The sequence below is a fragment of the Cervus canadensis genome, chromosome 12 (genome assembly GCF_019320065.1).
Source record: "Cervus canadensis isolate Bull #8, Minnesota chromosome 12, ASM1932006v1, whole genome shotgun sequence".
Classification (NCBI taxonomy): Eukaryota; Metazoa; Chordata; class Mammalia; order Artiodactyla; family Cervidae; genus Cervus; species Cervus canadensis.
This window is the reverse complement of record NC_057397.1, coordinates 57,759,132-57,772,078: the sequence shown is the minus strand read 5'-3', so window position 1 is coordinate 57,772,078 and position 12,947 is coordinate 57,759,132. Positions and strand designations below refer to the sequence as shown.

General features: G+C 42.6%; 1 protein-coding gene across 1 annotated transcript in view; it reads right to left on the bottom strand.

Moving 5' to 3' along the window:
• SLC25A32 (solute carrier family 25 member 32) overlaps positions 1–12,845 on the bottom strand; it is a 32,128-nt gene extending 19,283 nt beyond the window's left edge. The window contains exon 1 of the mRNA XM_043483459.1: positions 12,379–12,845. Within this exon, the coding sequence (XP_043339394.1) occupies positions 12,379–12,535 (157 nt within the window). The 5' untranslated portion in view covers positions 12,536–12,845. The remainder of the gene's footprint in view (positions 1–12,378) is intronic.
• Positions 12,846–12,947: the final 102 nt, after the last annotated feature.

Below are 12,947 nucleotides of genomic sequence, written 5' to 3'. Positions count from 1 at the left end.
CAACTAACAAACACTGCAACTTGAACAAATCCAAAACTGAACTAGTTTTCTCCACCCCTTTTGAAGATGCTGTTATTCACTACTCTGTGTTAGTCAATCAACAGGGATTCTCTGGTGGCTCAAATGGTAAAGAATCTGCCTGCAATGCAAGAGACTCTAGTTTGATCCCTGGGTCAGGAAGATCCCTTGGAGAAGAGAATGGCAACCCACTCCAGTATTTTTGCCTGGAGAATCCCATGGACAGAGGAGCTTGGTAGGCTACAGTACACAGGGTCTCAAGAGTCGGACCTGGCTTAGCAACTAACACCCCATCTATACAGATGCTCAAGACAGAAACCTGGACAGACACCAGAGTCCACAAACACTCCTCCTTTCACAACCTCTTACCAATTAAGACATCCTATTGATTCTACATCACAAGTCTTTCCTGGACCCATCCATGTCTCTCAGTTCACATTGCCACTGCCCTACTTTAGGACACCATCACTTCTTCACTAGCAATAGAAATTAAATTAGCTTTCTTATCTCCAGTTTTGCTGCCTTGCCCCAGTAGTTGCACTGCAGGTTGAGAAATCCTTCTAGAAATGCGCATTTCAATAAGTCACTTATTTATTATACTTGCAACTATTCTACACCCCAAACAATAAAGAACATTATTCCTTAACACATTACATAAGACCCTCCATTACTCTTCTACCACAAGCCCCAGTCTCCTCTTCATTCTCTCTCTGCATTAAACAAAGCTGCCTTAGGGAACTTACTGCATAGTACTTGGCTCACTGAAGCCGGCACTTCAAAATATTTGAGGAAAATTGCTAGAATGTTCAACAATTTTCAGTTCTTACACAGCCTCTGACCTTAACACTTTGGCATAGACTATTGATGGTCTGCCATGAAAATTCTCTTCTTAACTATTCCTTCACACAAGTAACTTTGATTCCTCTTTCAGGTCTCAGTTTAACAATCGTTTCTTTTGGGGATACCTTCCTACCCTCTAGATGCAGCTTCCCATGGCATACCATACATTCCCTACCATAAGAAAATACATGGGGTTGTTTGTTTTGTTCAATTATCCTGGCTTCTCATTGCTCTGTGAGAGCAGAGACTACTTTTTCATTGCAATATCCACCCTCCTATCATAGTGCTTTGTACATTGTAGGCTCTCAAAATACATGTGCTCAATTGATACAGCCTGAATATCTTCCATTTCCTTTCCAGAACCAGAGTCCACTCTTCTCTACCATGTTCTGCCCTAGAAGTCTGATGTTGCCTCTAGCTTCTAGTTGAGTTGGGTTGGTGGTGAGCCCAGGCAGATGAAAGGGATAGAAGAGAGCAGATGCAGATATTAATATTTATTCTTGTGGAGGTTGCCTTGGGTAGGCTGCATTCCTCTATTGAAGCTCAAAGTTCCTCTTAAGGTGACCCTCTCTCAATGACTCTCCCTGTCCTGGGGCCCTTCAGGTGACAACAGCCCAAACTGTTTCTAGTACCCAAATACTGCATTATTCCTTGTGGTTCTCCTATAAGATGCATTGTTGTTGTTCAGTCCCTAAGTCATTCTGACTCTTTGCAACCCCATGGTCGCAAGGTTTCCCTGTCCTCCACTATCTCCTGGAGTTTGCTCAAATTCATGTCCATTGAGTTGGTGATACAATCCAATCATCTCACCCTCTGTCACCCTCTTCTCCTTTTGCCTTCAATCTTTCCCAGCATCAGGGTCTTTTCCAATGAATCAGCTCTTCCCATCAGGTGGCCAAAGTATTGGAACCTCAGCATCAGTCCTTCTGATGAATACTCAGGGTTGACTCCTTTAGGATTGACTTGTTTGATCTCCTTGCAGTCCATGGGACTCTCAAGAGTCTTCTCCAGCACCACAATTTGAAGGCATCAATTCTTTGATGCTGTCTTCTTTATGGTCCAACTTTCACATCTGTATATGTCTACTGGAAAACCCATAGGTTTGACTATACAGACCTTTGTCAGCAAAGTGATGTCTCTGATTTTTAATACACTATCTAGGTTTGTCATAGTTTTTCTTCCAAGCAGCAAGCATCTTTTAATTTCATGGTTGCAGCCACCATCCACAGTGATTTTGGAGCCCAAGTTTGCCATGAAGTGATGCCAAGATGCCATGATCTTAGTTTTTTGAACGTTGAGTGTTAAGCCAGCCTTTTCACTTTCCTCTTTCACCTCTGTCAAGAGGCTCTATCAATCTTTTTTGCTTTCTGCCATTAGGGTGGTGGTGTCTGCATATCTGAGGTTATTGTTATTTCTCCCTGCAATCTTGATTCCAGCTTGTGATTCATCCAGTCTGGCATTTTGCATGATGTTCTCTCCGTATAAGTTAAATAAACAGGGTGAGAACATACAGCCTTGTCCTACTAACCTGCTTACATCTTTGTAAACAGTCCTTTTGCTGCACTCAATATGCCAGCAAATGTGGAAACTCAGCAGTGGCCACAGGACTGGAAAAGGTCAGTTTTCATTCCAATCCTAAAGAAGGGCAATGCTGAAGAATTTTCAAACTACCAGGCAATTGCACTCATTTCCCATGTTAGTAAGGTTATGCCCAAAATCCTTCAAGCTAGGCTTTAGCAGCATGTGTATCAAGAACTTCCAGATAAAAAAAAAAAAAAAAAAGAACTTCCAGATATACAAGTTGGATTTAGAAAAGGCAGAGGAATCAAAGATCAAACTGCCAACATTGACTGGATCATAAAGAAAGCAAAGGGATTTCAGAAAAATATCAACTTCTGCTTCACTGACTATGCTAAACCCTTTGACTGTGTGGATCACAACAAACTGGAAAATTTATTGAGATGGGAATATCAGACCACCTTACCTGTCTCCTGAGAAACCTGTATCTGGGTCAAGAAGCAACAATTAGAACCTTACATAGAACAACTGACTGGTTCAAAACTGGGAAACGAGTACAACAAGGCTGTATATTGTCACCCTGTTTATTTAAGTTATAGGCAGAGTACCTCATGTGTAATGATGGGCTGGATGAAGCACAAGCTGGGATCAAGATTGCTGGGAGAAATATCAACAATCTCAGATATACAGATGATACCACTCTAATGGCAGAAAACAAAGAGAAACTAATGAGCCTCTTGATGAGGGGGAAAGAGGAGAGTGAAAGGCTGGCTTAAAACTCAACATTCAAAAAAGTAAGATTACGGTATCCAGTCCCATCACTTCAAGGCAAAGAGAAGAGGAAAACGTAGAAGCAGTGACAGATCTTCTTTTCTAGGGCTCCAGAGTCACTGTGGGTGGTGATTATAGCCATGAAATTGGAAGATGCTTGCTTCTTGGAAGGAAAGCTATGACAAGGACATGAACTTGAGCAAACTCTGGGAAACAGAGAAGCCTAGAGTGCTGCAGTCCATGGGGTCACAGAGAGTCAGATGTGACTTAGCTACTGAACAACAGTGCTCCAGAGCTATCCTATTTTGAACGTGTCTTCTGTTTCCTACAGGGAAATGGAATGAAAGAGAATGCCAAATTTATAATACTGATTATGTTTTTATAAAATCAATATATGGTAAAATAGGATTTTCAAAAGATCCCCCCCTTCCCACCAAAAAAAAGATTTCTAAAGCCTTTCAAAAATAAGATCTGAACAATGATATGATGGTGCTGCCTCTCACAGATATCCCATCATTCGGACAAACAATCCTCTGGTTGACATGTGAATTGTTTTTCCCTCTTTGCTATTATCGAAAGGTCTCTAAAGAAAATTCTGGTCAACAATTTGCACAAATCCTTATATAGTTAGAAGGGGAATTAGAAGGGGTTAAAGGGCATAAATTTAATGTTACAAATTTCACACTGAAACTGTCCCCCAGAAAGTTTATACAAATTACAGTCCACTAGTCATATCCAGACATACCTAGTTCAGTGTACCCTTGCCACTGCTTTACTGTGCATACTGCAACCTGGCAAGGAAAGACTATTTACCCATGCCAGGCAAAGGGGGAAAGTCAGTTTCTTTCATCATTAACCCTGACAATGTTACACCATGAAGTGAGATTAAAGTGCACTAGGCTTTGTTAGAAGACCTGGGTTTTGATATTTAACGTCCCTCATTAGCCACCTGGTGTTTTCTACCTGACCTTTAGCATCCTCTTTTATAAACTGGGGATAAATATTCCCTACCTCACAGGCTGTTGTGAGTTTTATAAAATATAAGTTTAAAGGGATGTAGCTGAGTAACTGGCTGTCAAGAAATGTTTTGCTGTGTACTTTATAATCTTTCTGGTGGTTCCCTTGGATTTCATGGCTCATTTTCTTGTATTAAATGCCTTCTATGGAAGTTTTCCTTTCAATAAGCTCACAACACAATTTTTCTTTTGAGGTAAAAAAGAAAAAAAGAAATCACACAAAATCATTGATTTATATATGAACCAATGATTCCTTTGTTTTGAGAAGTCATTTAATCCTAGAAATACACAGTATGAAGTATCTCAGTAATAGGCAACATCATTCTGTACCCTATACTTCATTAGTACTATAACTTTATCTACTTTATCATATATGTAGGAGCAAATCTTTAATTTTTAAAAATATTCATTTGTTCACAGATAAATTTTGTTAAAAAAAATTAAGAAAACAATGTATTGATTCTTTATCATTACCAGGCAAAGAAAGAATATAAGCCTAAGTATGACACAAACTCTGACCCTGAGGAGGATGTAATTCTCAAGGCAAAATGGACAAACAATCTCATGACAAAGTCATAAGCACTGTGGTACACCTATGAAGAGCTATGGGAATAAGGAAGAAACATGATCACCACTATATATAGGAGCACGTGGAGAGAGGCAGGAGGGTGACAGGGGGAAAGTGTGAGAGCAGATAAAGGGTAGAGTCCTGAAGATTGGTTAGAAACTTGTTCTTGGGAAAAGAAGAGAAAATTTCTCTCTAGACCACTGGACAGCTGGTGCAAATACATGGAGCATCACAGCACCTGGCGCTATTGGGGAGAATCCTGGGGACATGGGACAGTTGAAGTGCACAGCTCTTAGAGGGAAAGGATGGTAGGAAATTAGCTTATAAGACAGGACAAGGGCCTCTTTCAGGAATTGCATCCTTCCTCCAGTTCATATATTGAAGCCCTAACCCCCAGTGTGAGGGTACTTGGGACAGGGCCTATAAGGAGGTAATCAGGATTAAACAGGATCATAAGGGCGGGACCCTAATTCAGCAGTACTGGTGTCCTTACAAAGAGGAAGACACAGCAGGAATGCATAGGCACTGAGAAAAGTCCTGTGAGGACACTGTCAGAAGGCAGCTATATGCAAGCCAAGGAGAAAGGCCCCACCTGGAAACCACCCCTGCTGGTCCCTTGATCTTGGACTTCAAGCCCCTAAAACTAGGAGAAAATAAATTTCTGTGGTTTAAGCCACCCTGCCTGTGGTATTTTGTTATGGCAGCCCTAGCAGACTAAGACAGGCTTAATTGCAAACATTCCTGAAAATCACAAAAGAACATTTGCCTATGATCAAACCTATGATCAAAGTCCCAGATTTCTCAAACTTGGGTTCAGGTGTGCCTAAGATAATCAAATATGTGTTTAGAAAGGAGACCCTGGTACCCTGGGGGGAATGCACTTGAAGGTGGAAAACCTGGAAGCAAGAAAACAAGAGATGACTGCAGTTACTGAGATGAAGAGGGTCTGGATTAGGGCCTCTCTAAAGTTGAATTACAATCGCTATATAAATAAAATACAGTGAATATTTTTGGCCTAAATGGCCTCATAATGGTCTCAAAAATACTTGCCACTGAAAATTTTGTAGTTACATCTAAATACTTCCTGCATAACTGTTATAATGGCCTGTGATAGTACTAAAAGATGCCAACAGACACAATTGTGTGCATGTGCACTCAGTCATGTCTGATTCTTTGAGACCCCATGGACTGTAGTCCACCAGATTCCTCTGTCCATGGAATTTTCCAGGCAAGAAATACTGGAGTGGGTTGCCATGTCCTACTCTAGGGGATCTTTCTGACCCAAGAATCAAACCCAGGTCTCCTGCATTTCGGGGGGATTCTTTACCAACTGTGTCACAAGGGAAGCCCAACAGACATAATGGGAAGACAGAAAAGTTTGCTGAGCAAGAGGGAGCCAAGACAGGGGACACTAATTTTAACTACCCTATTACAACCTGTTTCATTTGCTGCATGTTAGTTTTATCCCTCCTTTCCTCTGTCACACTGAAGAGCTGGTCCCTCTTAATAAAGAAAACCAATCCCCTCTACTTGTACTCTATCTCAGCATTTTGAAAGCTGCAGATGGGTCCAGAAACTGATTGAGCAGATCATTTTAAAAAAAAAAACAAAAAACGAACAAAACAAAAACCGCCACCAGCAACAGACTGGAGTAGCAGACAATATAAATGACATCACAAGCAGTAAGGATAAGTATTGCTTTATGAAACTTGTTTCAGTAATGTGTGTGTGCTCGCTGCTGCTGCTGCTGCTAAGTCTCTTCAGGCGTGTCCGACTCTGTGCTACCCCATAGACGGCAGCCCACTAGGCTCCTCTGTCCCTGGGATTCTCCAGGCAAGAGTGTGTGCTCGCATTAGATAGCTAAGATAAAAATTTATTTCCTAGAGACTCACAGACTTAGAAAATGAACTTATGGCTGCCGGGCGGAAGGGATAGTTAGGGACTTTGGGAAGGTCACGTACACACTGCTATATTTCAAATGGATAACCAACAAGGACCTACTGTATAGCACATGGAGCTCTGCTCAACGTTATGTGCCAGCCTGGATGGGAGGGGCATTCAGAGGAGAACGGATACATGTGTAAGTATGGCGGAGTCCCTTCACTGTCCACCCGAACCACGACATTGTTAATCAGCTATACCCCAAAACAGAATAAAAAGTTTTGGAAAACAAAAAGAAAAAAAAAATTTTCCCACTGAGGGTTGTGACCAGAAAAGTGTGAGAGAGACTGCTCTAGATTCTGTTTGCTTAGAACCCCTTAGAAATCTCACTAATTATCTTCTGGCCTCCATCTCCAATCTTGTCCTCATTTTTTAGTTTTTTCCCAACAAAATAAAGACTCAAATTATCTCATCTCCTGAGTGTCTCCTTTCAGATCCCAGTGCCTCCCTGTCAGTAAAGCTTCTGGAAGAGGGAACTACAATCTCAGTGTGGACTTTCTCACCTCTGTTGCTTCTCAATCCACTGAAGGCTGGTTTGGCCTCCACCTGCTACTGCAGTTTAAAGACCTCCACGTGCACTTTGGGATTCCTCTCTTTATCCCGTGACCACATCTGACATTGTTTACCTCCCGGGGCTGGTTTCACTCTTTCCTGATTTCTCTCTTACTTTGACTGTTACATTTTCTTGCAGTCTCCTGTTCTACCCATCCTTTAAATGCTGGTTTTTAGGCACTCTTTCCACTCATCAGGGTTAGTCTCTCAATCACTACGTAGTTTCAATTTCTACCCTCAGGCTTTGGTTTCCACAACTCCAGTTCCGATCTCAAACTGTTTTTGAACTCTGGTGCTGAAGAATACTCTTGAGAGTCCCTTGGACAGCAAGGAGATCAAACAGTTAATCCCAAAGGAAATCAGTCCTGAATATTCATTGGAAGGACTAATGCTGAGGCTCCAATACTTTGGCTACCTGATGTGAAGAACTGACTCACTGGACAAGACCCTGATGCTGGCAAAGATTGAAGGCAGGAGGAGAAGGGGGAGACAGAGGATGAGATGGTCAGACGGCATCACAGACTCGATGGACATGAGTTTGAGCAAACTCTGGGAGATAGCAAAGGACACAGAAACCTGGAGTGCTGCAATCCATGGGGCCGAAAAGAGTCGGACATGACTTAGCAACTGAACAACAGTCCTGACCTCATTCCTAACATCCAGACCTGGCTTCAATTTTTACATGGCATAAAAGATGTGTCAGTCTGGAAGCTTAACTTTCTGGAATCACTTCATTTCAACCTCTAGCATTTTACCCTTTAGATATACCAAACTACCCATTTTAGGGTTTCAGTCTAGCAGCAAAAGCTATGGAATCAGACTTCCTGGGTTTGAATCCCTATTTCAACACTTACTCTGTAACCCCGAGTAAGTTACTAGATTACTCTGTGCGTGAGTTTTCTCATGCACAAAATGGAGAAAATAACAGAAACTCTCATAAAAGAGAGACTTAAGTGAGTTAATAAATCCCTGGGTTGGGAAGATCTCCTGGAGAAGGAAATGGCAACCCACTCCAGTATTCTTGCCTGGAAAATCCCATAGACGGAGGAGCCTAGTAGGCTACAGTCCATGGGGTCGCAAAGAGTCGGAGATCACTGAGCAACTTCACTTTCACTTTCTTCAATACATATAAAGTAAGTCTTAAAAGCATGCCTGGCACATAGCAAGCATTCAGTAAGTTATTATTTATGCTACCAGGTCCTGCAATACCATATACATACAAAACTTGACTGTATGCTATTCTTGTTAAGGGTACTCTACATTTAGGTTCCTTAGATTAACCTATACACTATTAGGATTTCAAGTTATTTTAGAAAATTACTATTTTTACTTCACATTCTTTGTTAAGGCTCCCACTCACCATTCTTGATGGCTTAAAACGATATCTTGAAGTAATAAGGGGCTTCAATAATCACCTCAAGTGACCTTTCCACCCACCACAAAAATGTCTTCTAGCCATTGTCATCCAATTGCTGAACCACTAGTATTCATCACCAGTTTCACTTCTGAGCACCACCACTTTGCCAGGCCAAAACCTGCTTCCCTGTCACTTCCACCCAACCTCTGCCTTTCAGATTACCTGCAATAAGGCAGCTCCCTTTCTCACATGGCAGTTCTCTAAATACCTTAAGTCCCTCCCATGTCATAAGTTAAACTGGCTCCTCCAGTTATTTCTCACACGAAATGATTTCTACTCCTTCGACTATTGTGGACACCTCTGAATTCCAATTTGCAACTGAACTCATTGAAATACTGCACGTTTGGTTTAATGGTCAAGACTAACATCCCCATCACTAGGTATTGTAATTTTATTAAAAGGGCTTAATTTTATGAAAGCATTAAATATCCTAGCATTAATGCTGATGGTAAGTCAACTATATGATATTTTGATTTCAGTTATTCATCTTCCTAAGTTTTCTTTTCTATCACCATTTCACAGCCACACTTGTGCTATGCACAGCCACACTGGGGGTTTCTTGTTACACTGTTCAACTTCTGTTCAACTGCTTCAACTCCTAGATCTTTAATTTTGTCCTCCTATCTTGATTGCCTTAACTGTCACTTCAGTCCTACTGGTCTCCTAATACGTTCTCCATTTAATTAATGTTACCAATATTCTCAGGTACCAAGAATCCCCTTTTCTCAGGCATAGTCTGCACCACAGCACTGTCTTAAACTTAACAGGCCAAGCCACTAAAATGATCATCTCAACCATCACCTCTTTTGCCCTTACATAAAATTGAGAAATACCAAGTCACATAGGTCTGCACCTGCAGCCAAATCCAGAATTCTTGCCTTCATGTTCAAGTCACAGTATACCAGGAATTACTGGGGTAAGGCTTAAGTGCCAGAGGGTTTTGAGTTAGACTTAACTCAGATCTAGATTCAAATCTCAGATAACTTATGACTTGAGCAAGTTAGTCAACTCCAATTATCCTCATCTGTGTATCAGGAATAATAAATTCACAGTGTTGTTCAGAGCAGTAAATGATCTAATGCAAGAAAAGTTATTAGTTCATTGCTCTTATTGCAAGTAAACACTCAATGAATGTTCCTTGTTGTTGTAGTTCTTATTTGTGCATGTATGGTAAACTCCATGGAAATTACATGTCTTTGTGGGTTCTCTTCTAAGAAGAACCCTCCGTAATTTTCACTAATTTTCAATGGCTTCTTATCTCCTCTCCAGCTGTCAAAATTTTTGTCCTTCTCTGGCGAACCTCAAGACTAACCAGACTTTTTACAGATACAGATACATATGACCATCACCAATCTATAAGTTTCTTAACAGTCTACTACTACTCCTGTTTTGGTATTTGGATTTATTCCATTTTGACCTTAATTTTATGTTGTCTACAGTTACTTTTTATTTGACTGAGTCTCAAGACTAAAATTCGGAGGAGGCAATGGCAACCCACTCCAGTACTCTTGCCTGGAAAACCCCATGGACGGAGGAGCCTGGTAGGCTGCAGTCCATGGGGTAGCAAAGAGTCGGACACAACTGAGCGACTTCACTTTCACTTTTCACTTTCATGCATTGAAGAAGGAAATGGCAACCCACTCCAGCGTTCTTGCCTGGAGAACCCCAGGGACGGGGGAGCCTCTATGGGGTCGCACAGAGTCAGACACGACTGAAGCAACTTAGCAGCAGCAAGACTAAAATTACAATGTAAGTGTCCTAAGGGCAAGCACTTTATTTAGGTGCTTCTATATCCTATACAAATGTTAAAAGGCTAAGATACAAGTGAACAGAAGAGAATCTCCTAACTCTTTAAGATAAACCACTTCTGCAGATCTAATTCTCAAGGTAGGCCTTAACTTGTAGTAATTAAATAGAGCAGGACTGTCTAGTCCTTCCCTTCCTCCAACTCCATCGTCTACCAGCCTTCTGTCTGTAGAAAAACTTTAGTCAAATAAGTTTAACTGAAAAGTGAGAAGATAGAGAAGCAAAGGAAAAACAGTCCAACAGGACCAAATACTAATAGTTTATCATTAAGCAAAGTCAAGGACCTTTCATTCCTCTTCAAGGGCTATAAATAATATTCTGAGCCATATCCTTTAACCAGTTTTATAGATACTGAAACACCCATCCGGTGGCAGAAGATAACTATATGATGACCAAAACTGTAGCCATGACATTAGCTGCCACAATTCTAAGAACTGGCCTCAAAGAAATGAGAACAAATGGACCCTCAAACTGAAGACTAGCTATACTTAAAACAATCAATTTATGCTGCATGACCAATTTCAAGATGACTGTCGGGCTGCCTGTGCTGTTTTTACATGTAACCCACTTCCTCCACCTATAAACGTCCTTTCCCACTGATTGTCAATTGCAGGGAGGGAATTCAGCCTTGGGACAACAGTCTGTCCCTGCCCCCAGTTCCAGCCTCCAAAATAAAGCAAAGTTTCCTTTCTACCAACTTTGCCTCTTCATTTGCTTTTGAGGCAAAAGCAGCTGGACTTCACTTTCTGTAAGAGAATTGAAATGCCAGAAAATAGTTTCCAAATAAAGTTATGAAAGACATTTTTTGAAGCTATCTTTTTCAGAATTTTATGTTGAGTTTAACTTTTAAAGTATTTCCTTAATTTCCATACAGTTAATTCACTTAGTGCACTTAATTCAATAAAGCTAAATAAAAACTTGTACTATTTGGATTCTAGCTACTTATTCCTTCACAAGGACCGATACCATACTACACAGGACAACAACAAACTTTCAAGAAAATTCTGTACAACTGATTACTACCAAATTGTAACAATGTGATTACTCCCTACTCCAGGATTTCCCTCTCAGCCCAGAGGGCAAACACGTGCCAATTCTAAGATATCCAAGTACAGGTTTCCCGGCTATGCTAAAGTAAAGCATGAAAGCTTTAATATAGGCTAAAAGTGCATAAAGCGAAGAAGCAATTACCTTAACACGCACTTTGCTAAAGAATGCACAAAATAAATCCAGATAAAGCACAGATGCTCACAGAAACAGTTCAAAGCTATGACTGACTGACGCTGAGATGCCGAATGTAGTTTCTAGGAAGGGAGCTGGTGGTGCCATTCCTGCTGCTGGCGATGCACGCTGCCTCTCAAGGGCTTGGTGCAAAACAAACGCTGAACTTGGTATTCTCGATTTTCGCCTTCTTTTTGTAATGGCGAAAATCCTCTTCGATTCTTTCCGATTTGGGGGTGAGCGGAAAAAGGCTTACTAATGAAAGCCTTTCCTAAAAGCGAGGTGGTGTGAAGCGAACTTTCGAAAAGCTGGGGGTGGGGGTGGGGGTGGAGGGTACTTGTACCTCCAAGGGTGAACGATTTGCACGTGTGAGGTTTAAGCCCTGAAATGTGATCAACCCTTTCTTATTTTATAAAGCAGGCTTTTGAGTTTCAAGTTCTATACCAATGAGAACCTTTCTCAGACTTTTATATCCATTCTCCTCATCCCTCAGTACGGGGGGAAAGTGGACGCTGGCAGCCAGAACACTTAAACCAGACTCCCTTTCCTCAAATCTGGCCCCACGGGAGCCCGGGCAAACAGTATTCTTCTTCAGCTCTCGCCTCGCCCGCAGTACGCGAGAGCCAGGTGAGGGAGAGGCCCTCCCTCTGCGTCTTTATCACTCGGTTCGGGGTGACAGCAAGAAGCCCAGGGTCTGACTGGTCTCTTACCCGCGAAGCGGATCTTCACGAGGTCAAGGGGGTGCAGCGCGAGGTTGGAAAGGACCCCGCCGCTCACGCCCGCCACCAGATTCTCGTAGCGGACGTGGCGGAATATCGTGCTGCTCCACGCCGACAAGCCGGACGCCGAGTGGCCCTGGCCTGTCATGGGCTCAGGGTCCGCTGATACCGCGGGCGTGGGACGAGATGCAGTGGCCGCCACCGTGGCGACGGTCGCCGCGCTGGAGCAGAAACCGCAGGGCACGAGCCCACTTCCGGCACCCGCGCGTGGAGTCACACTCGCGGACGCGAGGGTGAAGCCGAGAGTCCTAGGCACATGAGTGACTGACTAGAGAGGCGCCGCCGCACACGAAGCGGACAAGGCAGAGAGTGGGCAGCGGGGCGGGGCGCCTCCGCCAAGGCCCCGTCCCCGCCTCGCCCACCTCCGCGGACCGGCTTAGGCTGAAGGGCGTGGATCTGAGAACACAGATGAAGCACCGCCCCCAGCCAACCTTTGTCCGCACGACTACGGAGCGCCGCAGGGCCCTTCTGAGGCCGGTTTCCGCTCCGCGGAAGTCACA